The sequence below is a fragment of the Coregonus clupeaformis genome, chromosome 1, assembly GCF_020615455.1.
Source record: "Coregonus clupeaformis isolate EN_2021a chromosome 1, ASM2061545v1, whole genome shotgun sequence".
NCBI lineage: Eukaryota > Metazoa > Chordata > Actinopteri > Salmoniformes > Salmonidae > Coregonus > Coregonus clupeaformis.
This window is the reverse complement of record NC_059192.1, coordinates 5,581,733-5,594,714: the sequence shown is the minus strand read 5'-3', so window position 1 is coordinate 5,594,714 and position 12,982 is coordinate 5,581,733. Positions and strand designations below refer to the sequence as shown.

General features: G+C 51.2%; 1 protein-coding gene across 1 annotated transcript in view; it reads right to left on the bottom strand.

Annotated features, from left to right (window-relative positions):
* Positions 1-11,943, bottom strand: part of LOC123492035 (vegetative cell wall protein gp1-like) — a 19,929-nt gene extending 7,986 nt beyond the window's left edge. Inside the window, exons 1-3 of the mRNA XM_045223701.1 lie at positions 11,629-11,943; positions 10,163-10,359; positions 8,156-8,285 (exon numbers count right to left, since the gene is read on the bottom strand). Coding sequence (XP_045079636.1) covers positions 8,156-8,285; positions 10,163-10,308 — 276 coding nt within the window. The 5' untranslated portion in view covers positions 10,309-10,359; positions 11,629-11,943. The remainder of the gene's footprint in view (positions 1-8,155; positions 8,286-10,162; positions 10,360-11,628) is intronic.
* Positions 11,944-12,982: the final 1,039 nt, after the last annotated feature.

The window sequence follows — 12,982 nt, the reverse complement described above, 5'->3', positions numbered from 1 at the left end:
CACACACACACACACACACACACACACACACACACACACGCGCGCGCACTGATCTGTAGAGCTGTGACACCCGAGAGCCTGTGACCATACCAACAATGGAATGCTGGTGACAAAGCCACTGGAGGAACAGGAAGGAGAGAGGGAGAGACGGAAAGGAGAGAGAGAGGATGGAGAGAAAGGGAGAGAGGGACAGAGGTGGAAGAGAGAGAGGGAGAGAGGAGGGAGAGAGGGAGAGAGGAGGGGGAGAGAGGGAGAGAGAGAGAGTGAGAGAGAGAGAAACGGGGCTAGGTGTGTAAAACTCTCACCCCACCCCCCCCCATCCCCAGAGGAGTCGGAGAACCTTTTTCTCTCTTCTGTTTTTCTTTTTGAACGTTCTGCCTGTTATCCCCGGGGGGAGGAGCAGCTAACGAGGTGCTATGAAAGGACACACGCGGCTCTCGCTTTGAACAGGAGGGGGCGTGTCACGTTACTGTGGAGGGGGCGTGTAATGTTACTGTGGCCCCAGGGGTTTCAAGGCCCAGACCAGGGACTAGTCTCTCTCAGAGCAGCAGAGCCTTTTTAGGTGGTGAGTTGGTGGGAAAAGCGGCCGAGCTAATGTTTATCATATGACCTAATCAGAGACGGGGTCAGGTTCACAGACCAGAGGGTGGTGGTGGGGGGGGGAGCAGCCTGGGAACTAATAGATTCAGGTGTGTGTGTGTTTGGTTAGCTCTCTCTCCTCTCTCTGGATAACAGACAATAAGGAACTATTTCATCAATTTGAGAGTATCAGTCCAAGGGTGCAATCTGGATCAATACAACTGGAGAGTACGGGGGGGAGACGCAGGAAAGGAGGGAGGTAGGGATAGAGGGGGCAGAAAGTAGGAGAAATGGAAGGAGAGGGGGGAAGAAACAACAGATGGTGGAAACTATTTTCAAAGAGCTTTAGACAGACAATATAAGGGAAAGAATGACACTCCCTCCCCCTCGCTTCCCTCCCTCCTCCTCGCTTCCCCCCCCCTCGCTTCCCTCCCCCTCGCTTCCCTCCCCCCTTTGCTTCCCTCCCCCTCGCTTCCCTCCTCCTCGCTTCCCTCCCCTGCTTCCCTCCCCTCGCTTTTCTCCTCCCTCGCTTCCCTCCCCTCGCCCTCCCCTCTCCTTCCCCTCGCTTCCCTCCCCCTCGTTTCCCTCCCCATCGCTTTCCTCCCCCTCGCTTCTCCTCCCCCCCTCGCTTCCCTCCCCCTCACTTCCCTCCCCCTCGTTTCCCTCCCCCTCGCTTCCTCCCCCTCGCTTCCCTCCCCCTCGTTTCCCTCCCCCTTGCTTCCCTCCCCCTCGCTTTCCTTCCCCTCGCTTCCCTCCCCCTCGTTTCCCTCCCATCGCTTCCTCCCTCCCCCTCCTTCTCCTCCCCCTCGCTTCCTCCCCCTCGCTCCCTCCCCTCTCTCCCCCTCGTTTCCCCTCCCCTCCCTCCCCCTCGTCCCTCCCCTCGCTTCCTCCCCCCTCGCTCCCCCTCCCCTCGCCTCCCTCCCCTCGCTTCTCCTCCCCTCGCTTCCCTCCCCCTGTTCCCTCCCCTCGCTTCTCCTCCCCCTCGCTTCCCCCCTTGCCTCCCCCTGGAGTTTTTCTGAGGTGAGGCCAGAGCCCAGACTTGAACCCGATCGAACATCTCTGGAGAGACCTGAAAATAGCTTCCTTCCAACTTGACAGAGCTTGAGAGGATCTGCAGAGAAGAACGTGAGAAACTCCCCAAATACAGGTGTGCAAAGCTTGTAGCGTCATACCCAAGAAGACTCGAGGCTGTAATCGCTGCAGTTTTCTAATTCATTTATAAAGATTTTGTTAAAAAAAGAAGTACCATTATTGTTATATAACACTAATTCACCGTTGATCATGTCTGAGATGTGTCTGTACAGTATCTAGTCTAGTGTCTGTAATGTCTCCCGTCTAGCTACCAAGGGATTTACCCCAGCTCTTCTAGACAAACACACTGAAATTGAAAACAATTAAAATTCTTTGGGCTCATGTCTGGCATATGTCCAGCTAAAGAAAGGGTTAGGGTTAGGCCTGCTAAAGAAAGGGTTAGGGTTAGGCCTGCTAAAGAAAGGGTTAGGGTTAGGCCTGCTAAAGAAAGGGTTAGGGTTAGGCCTGCTAAAGAAAGGGTTAGGGTTAGGCCTGCTAAAGAAAGGGTTAGGGTTAGGCCTGCTAAAGAAAGGGTTAGGGTTAGGCCTGCTAAAGAAATGGTTAGGGTTAGGCCTGCTAAAGAAAGGGTTAGGGTTAGGCCTGCTAAAGCAATGGAAACCAGAGCCAGAGTAAGAGGGTGATGCACAGAATTATGGGATATATTACGCTCTGTTTCTCAAGGGGCTTGTGCTGTGTTTCCGTAGAGATATCCTGTCTGGCTCTCATGTCTGAGGAGAGGCCTTAGAGTTTCACCTATGACTCCGTCCGGCAAGACGGCAGCCAGTGCTCCGAGGCATTCACACGCCATGGGTGGGGGGTTGTCGGGGGGGAAAGGGGGACGGTGGGGTGAGGGGGTGAGACGGCGGAGGGAGGTGGGGGGTTGAGAGGCAGTGAGGAAGGGGCCGTTGAATGGGCAGACTTACACTGTTACAAAAAAAAAGTGCTATCTAGAACCTAAAAGGGTTCTTCAGCTGTCCCCATAGAAGAACCCTTTGAAGAACCCTTTTTGGTTGCAGGTAGAACCCTTTTGGGTTCCATGTAGAAGCCTTTCCACAGAGCATTTTACAGGGAGCCCAAAAGGGTTCTACCTGGAACCAAAAAGGGTTCTACCTGGAACCAAAAAGGGTTCTACCTGGAACCAAAAAGGGTTCTACCTGGAACCAAAAAGGGTTCTACCTGGAACCAAAAAGGGTTCTACCTGGAACCAAAAATGGTTCTACCTGGAACCAAAAAGGGTTCTACCTGGAACCAAAAAGGGATGCCTAATGGGGACTGCCGAGGAACCCTTTTGGAACCCTTTTGGAACCCTTTTGGAACCCTTTTTTCTAAGTATGTACAGGCTATTTAAGTAGCTTCCTTCATACGCTTCACGTGGTGATCTCTTCTCTTCATTACCTAGTAATCATTACATCTTGGACGCTACAGTTTTACTCTAGTACAGTGATAAAGCAAAGGCACCTTGTCTTGACTGTCCTGCAGTGCAGTCTGGTGGTGAGTTAGGGTTAGAGGTCAGGGGTCAGGGGTTAGGACTACCTTGTCTTGGCTGTGCTGCAGTGCAGTCTGGTGGTGAGTTAGGGTTAGAGGTCAGGGGTCAGGGGTCAGGGGTTAGGAATACCTTGTCTTGGCTGTCCTGCAGTGCAGTCTGGTGGTGAGTTAGGGTTAGAGGTCAGGGGTCAGGGGTTAGGATTACCTTGTCTTGGCTGTCCTGCAGTGCAGTCTGGTGGTGAGTTAGGGTTAGAGGTCAGGGGTCAGGGGTTAGGATTACCTTGTCTTGACTGTCCTGCAGTGCAGTCTGGTGGTGAGTTAGGGTTAGAGGTCAGGGGTCAGGGGTTAGGACTACCTTGTCTTGGCTGTCCTGCAGTGCAGTCTGGTGGTGAGTTAGGGGTTAGAGGTCAGGGTCAGGGTCAGGGGTTAGGACTACCTTGTCTTGGCTGTCCTGCAGTGCAGTCTGGTGGTGAGTTAGGGTTAGAGGTCAGGGGTCAGGGGTCAGGGGTTAGGACTACCTTGTCTTGACTGTCCTGCAGTGCAGTCTGGTGGTGAGTTAGGGTTAGAGGTCAGGGGTCAGGGGTCAGGTGTTAGGACTACCTTGTCTTGGCTGTCCTGCAGTGCAGTCTGGTGGTGAGTTAGGGTTAGAGGTCAGGGGTCAGGGGTCAGGGGTTAGGACTACCTTGTCTTGACTGTCCTGCAGTGCAGTCTGGTGGTGAGTTAGGGTTAGGGGTCAGGGGTCAGGGGTCAGGGGTTAGGACTACCTTGTCTTGGCTGTCCTGCAGTGCAGTCTGGTGGTGAGTTAGGGTTAGGGTCAGGGGTCAGGGGTCAGGGTTAGGACTACCTTGTCTTGGCTGTCCTGCAGTGCAGTCTGGTGGTGAGTTAGGGTTAGAGGTCAGGGGTCAGGGGTCAGGGGTTAGGACTACCTTGTCTTGGCTGTCCTGCAGTGCAGTCTGGTGGTGAGTTAGGGTTAGAGGTCAGGGGTCAGGGGTCAGGGGTTAGGACTACCTTGTCTTGACTGTCCTGCAGTGCAGTCTGGTGGTGAGTTAGGGTTAGAGGTCAGGGGTCAGGGGTTAGGACTACCTTGTCTTGACTGTCCTGCAGTGCAGTCTGGTGGTGAGTTAGGGTTAGAGGTCAGGGGTCAGGGGTTAGGACTACCTTGTCTTGACTGTCCTGCAGTGCAGTCTGGTGGTGAGTTAGGGTTAGAGGTCAGGGGTCAGGGGTCAGGGGTTAGGACTACCTTGTCTTGGCTGTGCTGCAGTGCAGTCTGGTGGTGAGTTAGGGTTAGAGGTCAGGGGTCAGGGGTCACGGGTTAGGACTACCTTGTCTTGACTGTCCTGCAGTGCAGTCTGGTGGTGAGTTAGGGTTAGAGGTCAGGGGTCAGGGGTCAGGGGTTAGGACTACCTTGTCTTGACTGTCCTGCAGTGCAGTCTGGTGGTGAGTTAGGGTTAGAGGTCAGGGGTCAGGGGTTAGGACTACCTTGTCTTGGCTGTCCTGCAGTGCAGTCTGGTGGTGAGTTAGGGTTAGAGGTCAGGGGTCAGGGATTAGGACTACCTTGTGTTGGCTGTCCTGCAGTGCAGTCTGGTGGTGAGTTAGGGTTAGAGGTCAGGGGTCAGGGATTAGGACTACCTTGTCTTGACTGTCCTGCAGTGCAGTCTGGTGGTGAGTTAGGCTTAGAGGTCAGGGGTCAGGGGTCAGGGGTTAGGATTACCTTGTCTTGACTGTCCTGCAGTGCAGTCTGGTGGTGAGTTAGGGTTAGAGGTCAGGGGTCAGGGGTCAGGGGTTAGGACTACCTTGTCTTGGCTGTCCTGCAGTGCAGTCTGGTGGTGAGTTAGGGTTAGAGGTCAGGGGTCAGGGGTTAGGACTACCTTGTCTTGGCTGTCCTGCAGTGCAGTCTGGTGGTGAGTTAGGGTTAGAGGTCAGGGGTCAGGGGTCAGGGGTTAGGACTACCTTGTCTTGACTGTCCTGCAGTGCAGTCTGGTGGTGAGTTAGGGTTAGAGGTCAGGGGTTAGGATTACCTTGTCTTGGCTGTCCTGCAGTGCAGTCTGGTGGTGAGTTAGGGTTAGAGGTCAGGGGTCAGGGGTCAGGGGTTAGGACTACCTTGTCTTGGCTGTGCTGCAGTGCAGTCTGGTGGTGAGTTAGGGTTAGAGGTCAGGGGTCAGGGGTTAGGATTACCTTGTCTTGTTGGCTGTCCTGCAGTGCAGTCTGGTGGTGAGTTAGGGTTAGAGGTCAGGGATCAGGGTCAGGGGTTAGGATTACCTTGTCTTGGCTGTCCTGCAGTGCAGTCTGGTGGTGAGTTAGGTTAGAGGTCAGGGGTCAGGGGTTAGGACTACTTTGTCTTGGCTGTCCTGCAGTGCAGTCTGGTGGTGAGTTAGGGTTAGAGGTCAGGGTCAGGGGTTAGGACTACCTTGTCTTGACTGTCCTGCAGTGCAGTCTGGTGGTGAGTTAGGGTTAGAGGTCAGGGGTCAGGGGTTAGGACTACCTTGTCTTGGCTGTCCTGCAGTGCAGTCTGGTGGTGAGTTAGGTTAGAGGTCAGGGTCAGGGGTTAGGATTACCTTGTCTTGACTGTCCTGCAGTGCAGTCTGGTGGTGAGCTAGGGTTAGAGGTCAGGGGTCAGGGTTAGGACTACCTTGTCTTGGCTGTCCTGCAGTGCAGTCTGGTGGTGAGTTAGGGGTTAGAGGTCAGGGGTCAGGGGTCAGGGGTTAGGACTACCTTGTCTTGGCTGGTCCTGCAGTGCAGTCTAGGTGGTGAGTTAGGGTTAGAGGTCAGGGGTCAGGGTCAGGGTTAGGACTACCTTGTCTTCGACTGTCCTGCAGTGCAGTCTGGTGGTGAGTTAGGGTTAGAGGTCAGGGTCAGGGGTCAGGTGTTAGGACTACCTTGTCTTGGCTGTCCTGCAGTGCAGTCTGGTGGTGAGTTAGGGTTAGAGGTCAGGGGTCAGGGGTTAGGATTACCTTGTCTTGGCTGTCCTGCAGTGCAGTCTGGTGGTGAGTTAGGGTTAGAGGTCAGGGGTCAGGGGTTAGGACTACTTTGTCTTGGCTGTCCTGCAGTGCAGTCTGGTGGTGAGTTAGGGTTAGAGGTCAGGGGTCAGGGGTTAGGACTACCTTGTCTTGACTGTCCTGCAGTGCAGTCTGGTGGTGAGTTAGGGTTAGAGGTCAGGGGTCAGGGGTTAGGACTACCTTGTCTTGGCTGTCCTGCAGTGCAGTCTGGTGGTGAGTTAGGGTTAGAGGTCAGGGGTCAGGGGTTAGGATTACCTTGTCTTGACTGTCCTGCAGTGCAGTCTGGTGGTGAGTTAGGGTTAGAGGTCAGGGGTCAGGGGTTAGACTACCTTGTCTTGGCTGTCCTGCGAGCAGTCTGGTGGTGAGTTAGGGTTAGAGGTCAGGGGTCAGGGGTCAGGGGTTAGGACTACCTTGTCTTGACTGTCCTGCAGTGCAGTCTGGTGGTGAGTTAGGGTTAGAGGTCAGGGGTCAGGGGTCAGGGTTAGGACTACCTTGTCCTTGACTGTCCTGCAGTGCAGTCTGGTGGTGAGTTAGGGTTAGAGGTCAGGGGTCAGGGGTCAGGTGTTAGGACTACCTTGTCTTGGCTGTCCTGCAGTGCAGTCTGGTGGTGAGTTAGGGTTAGAGGTCAGGGGTCAGGGGTCAGGGGTTAGGACTACCTTGTCTTGACTGTCCTGCAGTGCAGTCTGGTGGTGAGTTAGGGTTAGGGGTCAGGGGTCAGGGGTCAGGGGTTAGGACTACCTTGTCTTGGCTGTCCTGCAGTGCAGTCTGGTGGTGAGTTAGGGTTAGGGGTCAGGGGTCAGGGGTCAGGGGTTAGGACTACCTTGTCTTGGCTGTCCTGCAGTGCAGTCTGGTGGTGAGTTAGGTTAGAGGTCAGGGGTCAGGGTCAGGGTTAGGACTACCTTGTCTTGGCTGTCCTGCGGGTGCAGTCTGGTGGTGAGTTAGGGTTAGAGGTCAGGGTCAGGGGTCAGGGGTTAGGACTACCTTGTCTTGACTGTCCTGCAGTGCAGTCTGGTGGTGAGTTAGGGTTAGAGGTCAGGGGTCAGGGGTTAGGACTACCTTGTCTTGGCTGTCCTGCAGTGCAGTCTGGTGGTGAGTTAGGGTTAGAGGTCAGGGGTCAGGGGTTAGGACTACCTTGTCTTGACTGTCCTGCAGTGCAGTCTGGTGGTGAGTTAGGGTTAGAGGTCAGGGGTCAGGGGTTAGGACTACCTTGTCTTGACTGTCCTGCAGTGCAGTCTGGTGGTGAGTTAGGGTTAGAGGTCAGGGGTCAGGGTCAGGGGTTAGGACTACCTTGTCTTGGCTGTGCTGCAGTGCAGTCTGGTGGTGAGTTAGGGTTAGAGGTCAGGGGGTCAGGGGTTAGGACTACCTTTGTCTTGGCTGTGCTGCAGTGCAGTCTGGTGGTGAGTTAGGGTTAGAGGTCAGGGGTCAGGGGTTAGGGGTTAGGAATACCTTGTCTTGGCTGTGCTGCAGTGCAGTCTGGTGGTGAGTTAGGGTTAGAGGTCAGGGGTCAGGGGTTAGGAATACCTTGTCTTGGCTGTCCTGCAGTGCAGTCTGGTGGTGAGTTAGGGTTAGAGGTCAGGGGTCAGGGGTCAGGGGTTAGGACTACCTTGTCTTGGCTGTCCTGCAGTGCAGTCTGGTGGTGAGTTAGGGTTAGAGGTCAGGGTCAGGGGTCAGGGTTAGGACTACCTTGTCTTGGCTGTGCTGCAGTGCAGTCTGGTGGTGAGTTAGGGTTAGAGGTCAGGGGTCAGGGGTCAGGGGTTAGGACTACCTTGTCTTGGCTGTGCTGCAGTGCAGTCTGGTGGTGAGTTAGGGTTAGAGGTCAGGGGTCAGGGGTTAGGACTACCTTGTCTTGACTGTCCTGCCGTGCTGCCTGTCGATGAGCTAGCTGTCTGTTGAGGTGAACCAGGGAGGTTTAAGGTTGAGTTAACACAGTAACACACAGGTAAATGTACCTTGTCTTGGCTGTCCTGAAGTGCAGTCTGGTGGTGAGTTAGGGTTAGAGGTCAGGGGTCAGGGGTTAGGAATACCTTGTCTTGGCTGTCCTGCAGGGCTTTCTGTAGATGGGATACCTGTCGATTGAGGTGCACCAGAGAGATCTCTTCTTTAAACACCTGACAGTTCAGCTTCATCTTATCCAGAAGACGAACCTCTGATCGCCTGTAAGGTTAAGATGACATAACGTATTATATGCCTTATAATGAGGACATACAGTACATGCTTATAACAAGTCATAAAGCACCTCTGATCACCTGGACGACATAGTGAATTAAAGTAATGTTTACCAGGTAGTTACAGGGAGAAATAAAGTAATGTTCACCAGGTAGTTACAGGGAGAAATAAAGTAAAATAATATTTGCCAGGTAGTTACAGGGAGTAGCAAAATGAAATCATGTTTACCAGGTAGTTACAAGGAGAAAATCACATATCACAGACACAGGAGGAGATGAGCTTTATGTGAATAAATGGATAACAGTATTTAAGGGGAAGTCCCTAAACGGCACTAGATCTCGGCTCCCTGCTGCTGTCAGTTCAAGAGCTTAACTGTTGCACCAAGAGGTCCCCACGCTATGAGAAATGTCACTAGGTGTTGCGCTAACATAACGACAACAGGCTAGTCATTCACACTTACTGTGCAGGTGCACAGATGATTGCAAAAGCAGCAAATACAGTGCTATGAAAAAGTATTTGCCCCCTTTTCTAATTTTCTCTACTATTGCATATTTGTGATACTGAATGGTCTGACATTCTCCTGTAGAATTTTCTGCCTCAGGACCTGGACGACTTGCCTTAATAGAAGGAGCCATGAATTCTGCTCTGTATCAGAGAATTCTACAGGAGAATGTCAGACCATCCGTCTGTGAGCTGAAGCTGAAGCGCAGCTGGGTCACGCAGCAAGACAATGATCCAAAACACACAATCAAGTCTACATGAAAATAGCTAAAAAGCAACAAATTGGAAGTTTTGGAATGGCCTAGTCAAAGTCCAGACCTAATCCCAATTGAGATGTTGTGGCAAGACTTGAAACAAGCAGTTCATGCTTGAAAACCCACACGTCACTGAGTTAAAGCAGTTCTGCATGGAAGACTGGGCCAAAATTCCTCCACAGCGACGTGAGAGACTGATCAACAACTACAGGAAGCATTTGGTTGGAGTCATTGCAGCTAAAGGTGGCACAACCAGTTATTGAGTGTAAGGGGGCAATTACTTTTTCACACAGGGGAATTGGGTGTTGCATAACTTTGTTTATGAAATAAATATGTAATTGTTGTGTTATTTGTTCACTTATGTTCCCTTTATCTCATATTAGGTTTTGGTTAAAGATCTGATAACATTCAGTATCACAAATATGCAAAAGTAGAGAAAATTAGAAAGGGGGCAAATACCTTTTCATAGCACTGTATGTACGCATGAGTGAGTGAGTGAGTGAGTGAGTGAGTGAGTGAGTGAGGGGAGTGAGTGAGTGAGTGAGTGAGTGAGTGAGTGAGTAAGTTGATTTGAAATATGAGAAAGTGTTAAGATGGGCTGTTTTAACTGCTTTCACTTTTTTCCCACCAGAGTAGCTTTTCACACCATGTGGTGTGAATGTCACCATAAATATGATTGATACACTTCCCTTTTAATGAGTATGGACTCACTCTGAACATGGTGTAAGAATTTTAATTGGTTGGGAACATATAACACGCTATAGGACCTTTTTTTTTTTTTTTTTTTTTAAACAGGTTTAGGATACCGGAGACCAAAGTTTTAAAAACTCTAAATCAAAAGTGTGATTTGTTATGGTCACAAATGCTTGTCTCAAACATCCCTACTAGACCTACTATGAATATTTTGTCCGTAATAGGGCGGTAGGGAGCCTAGTTGGAGAGGCAAGCCTGAAACCTGATGGCGACAGTTCAATTCCCATCAATATGTTTAATTCCATCAATACCCAGCCCTGTCTGAGAGACCAATATGACACAATGCGTCTCACATCAAAGTTACATTTTCCTTGGTGCATTGCATTATGGGAACAGTAGTCTTTGTTATAAACCTACTTGTTCCTGTGTGCGTCTGTGTCTCTCGTGGTCTCTCTGAGGCTCTGTAGACTGTGTCTCTTGTCCCTGAGCTGTCCCAGAGCCAGCCCCAGGCGCTGCTCCAGCTCTGGGGATCTCAGCCCCGACGCATCCACCTCTCCATCCATTCTCTTCAGCTCTGAACAGAATGCTACCAGGCCGTGGTGGATATCCTGCACCTGGGGTCAACATTAGGAGTCAACAATGAATTAAAGGCCCCTGGATGCTATGCTATGCTGGCAGTAGGCTACAAGGCCGTGGTCGATCTCCTACCCATGGGGTCAACATGAGAAGAAGAAGAAGAAGAAGAAGAAGAAGAAGAAGAAGAAGAAGAAGAAGAAGAAGAAGAAGAAGAAGAAAATGGTAGTAGTAGTAGTAGTAGTAGTAGTAGTAGTAGTAGTAGTAGTAGTAGTAGTAGCCAGTTAGCAGCAGCAGCAGTTGCAGTAAAAAGCAGCAGCGGCAGCAGCACGTAGTAGCAGGCAGCAGCAGCAGCAAGCTGCTGGGCAGTTGCTGCGGCAGCAGCAGCAGCAGCAGTAGCAGTGCAGCAGCAGCGAGCAGCGGTGCAGCAGCAGCAGCAGTAGCAGGTGGCAGCAGCAGCAGGAGCAGCAGTAGCAGCAGCAGCAGCAGCAGCGCAGCAGCGGCAGCAGCAGCAGCGGTAGCAGTAAGCAGAGTAGCGTGAAGCTGTGCACAGCAGCAGCACAGCAGCACGAGAGTAGCAGCAGCAGCAGCAGCCACACGCACGCAAGCAGCCAGCAAAGCAGCAGCGGCAGCAGCAGCAGCAGCAGCGGCAGCAGCAGCAGCAGCAGCAGCAGTGCAGCAGCAGCCAGCAGCAGCAGCAGCAGCAGCAGCAGCAGCAGGCAGCAAAGCAGCACAGCAGCAGCAGCAAGCAGCAGCAAAGCAGCAGCAGCAGCAGCAGCAGCAGCAGCAGCAGCAGCAGCAGCAGCAGGCAGCAGCAAGCAGCAGCAGGCAGCAGCAGCAGCAGCAGCAGCAGCAGCAGCGGCAGTGGCATGCGCGTTGTAGAGCAGCGGGAGCAGTATGCAGCGAGCAGTAGCAGCAGTAGCAGCGGTATGGCAAGCCAGCTAAGCAGCAGCAGCAGCTAAGCAGCAGCAGTGGCAGCAGGGGCAGCACAGTAGGAGGCAGCAGCTGTGTCAGCAGCAGAGCAGCAGCAGCAGCAGCAAGTGCAGGCAGCAGCAGCAGCAGCAGCAGCAGCAGCAAGAGCAGCAGCAGCAGCAGTAGCAGCAGCAGCAGTGGCAGCAGCAGTAGTAATAGTAGTAGTAGTAGTAGTAGTAGTAGTAGTAGTAGTAGTAGTAGTAGCAGCAGAGTAGTAGCAGCAGTAGTAGTAGTAGTAGTAGTTGTTGTTGTTGTTGTTGTTGTTGTTGTTGTTGTTGTTGTTGTTGTTACTGTGGTAGGTCCAGAAGGATGATTAAGAATACTCTACTTTATTTCACCTGCAGGATGACGTTCTGTAGAGAGTCCACCTGTTCGTTGAGTTCCCGTATCTTTTCCTCTTTACCGGTCTGGCTGACCACCTGTACCTTGTGGTTTTGATTGACAGGGCCATTGCCATGGGAACCACCAAAAGTAGGAGCTGGGGATTGGGCCTGGACTACACCTTTAGGTTTCTCCTGGTGGGATTTAGAACAAAAAGACAATTGGTGCACAACCCACAGTGTTTTCAACAAGCCAAAACAGTCTTGATAGTAGTCTATAGTGTCAGACAGAACAGAACAGCAGTAGATCAGTAGTCTATAGTGACAGATAGAACAGAACAGCAGTAGGTCAGTAGTCTATAGTGACAGATAGAACAGCAGTAGATCAGTAGTCTATAGTGTTAGACAGAACAGCAGTAGATCAGTAGTCTATAGTGTTAGACAGAACAGAACAGCAGTAGTTCAGTAGTCTATAGTGTTATACAGAACAGAACAGCAGTAGATCAGTAGTCTATAGTGACAGATAGAACAGCAGTAGATAGGTAGTTTATAGAGACAGAGAGAACAGCAGTAGATCAGTAGTCTATAGTGTCAGACAGAACAGCAGTAGATCAGTAGTCTATAGTGTCAGACAGAACAGCAGTAGATCAGTAGTCTATAGTGTCAGACAGAACAGAAAAGCAGTAGATCAGTAGTCTATAGTGTTAGACAGAACAGCAGTAGATCAGTAGTCTATAGTGTTAGACAGAACAGCAGTAGATCAGTAGTCTATAGTGTTAGACAGAACAGAACAGCAGTAGATCAGTAGTCTATAGTGTCAGACAGAACAGCAGTAGATCAGTAGTCTATAGTGTCAGAACAGAACAGCAGTAGATCAGTAGTCTATAGTGTTAGACAGAACAGTACAGCAGTAGATCAGTAGTCTATAGTGACAGACAGAACAGAACAGCAGTAGATCAGTAGTCTATAGTGTCAGACAGAACAGCAGTAGATCAGTAGTCTATAGTGTCAGACAGAACAGAACAGCAGTAGATCAGTAGTCTATAGTGACAGACAGAACAGCAGTAGATCAGTAGTCTATAGTGTCAGACAGAACAGAACAGCAGTAGATCAGTAGACTATAGTGTTAGACAGAACAGCAGTAGATCAGTAGTCTATAGTGTTGGAAAGAACAGAACAGCAGTAGATCAGTAGTCTATAGTGTTAGACAGAACAGCAGTAGATCAGTAGTCTATAGTGTTAGATAGAACAGCAGTAGATCAGTAGTCTATAGTGACAGACAGAACAGCAGTAGATCAGTAGTCTATAGTGTCAGACAGAACAGCAGTAGATCAGTAGTCTATAGTGTCAGACAGAACAGAACAGCAGTAGA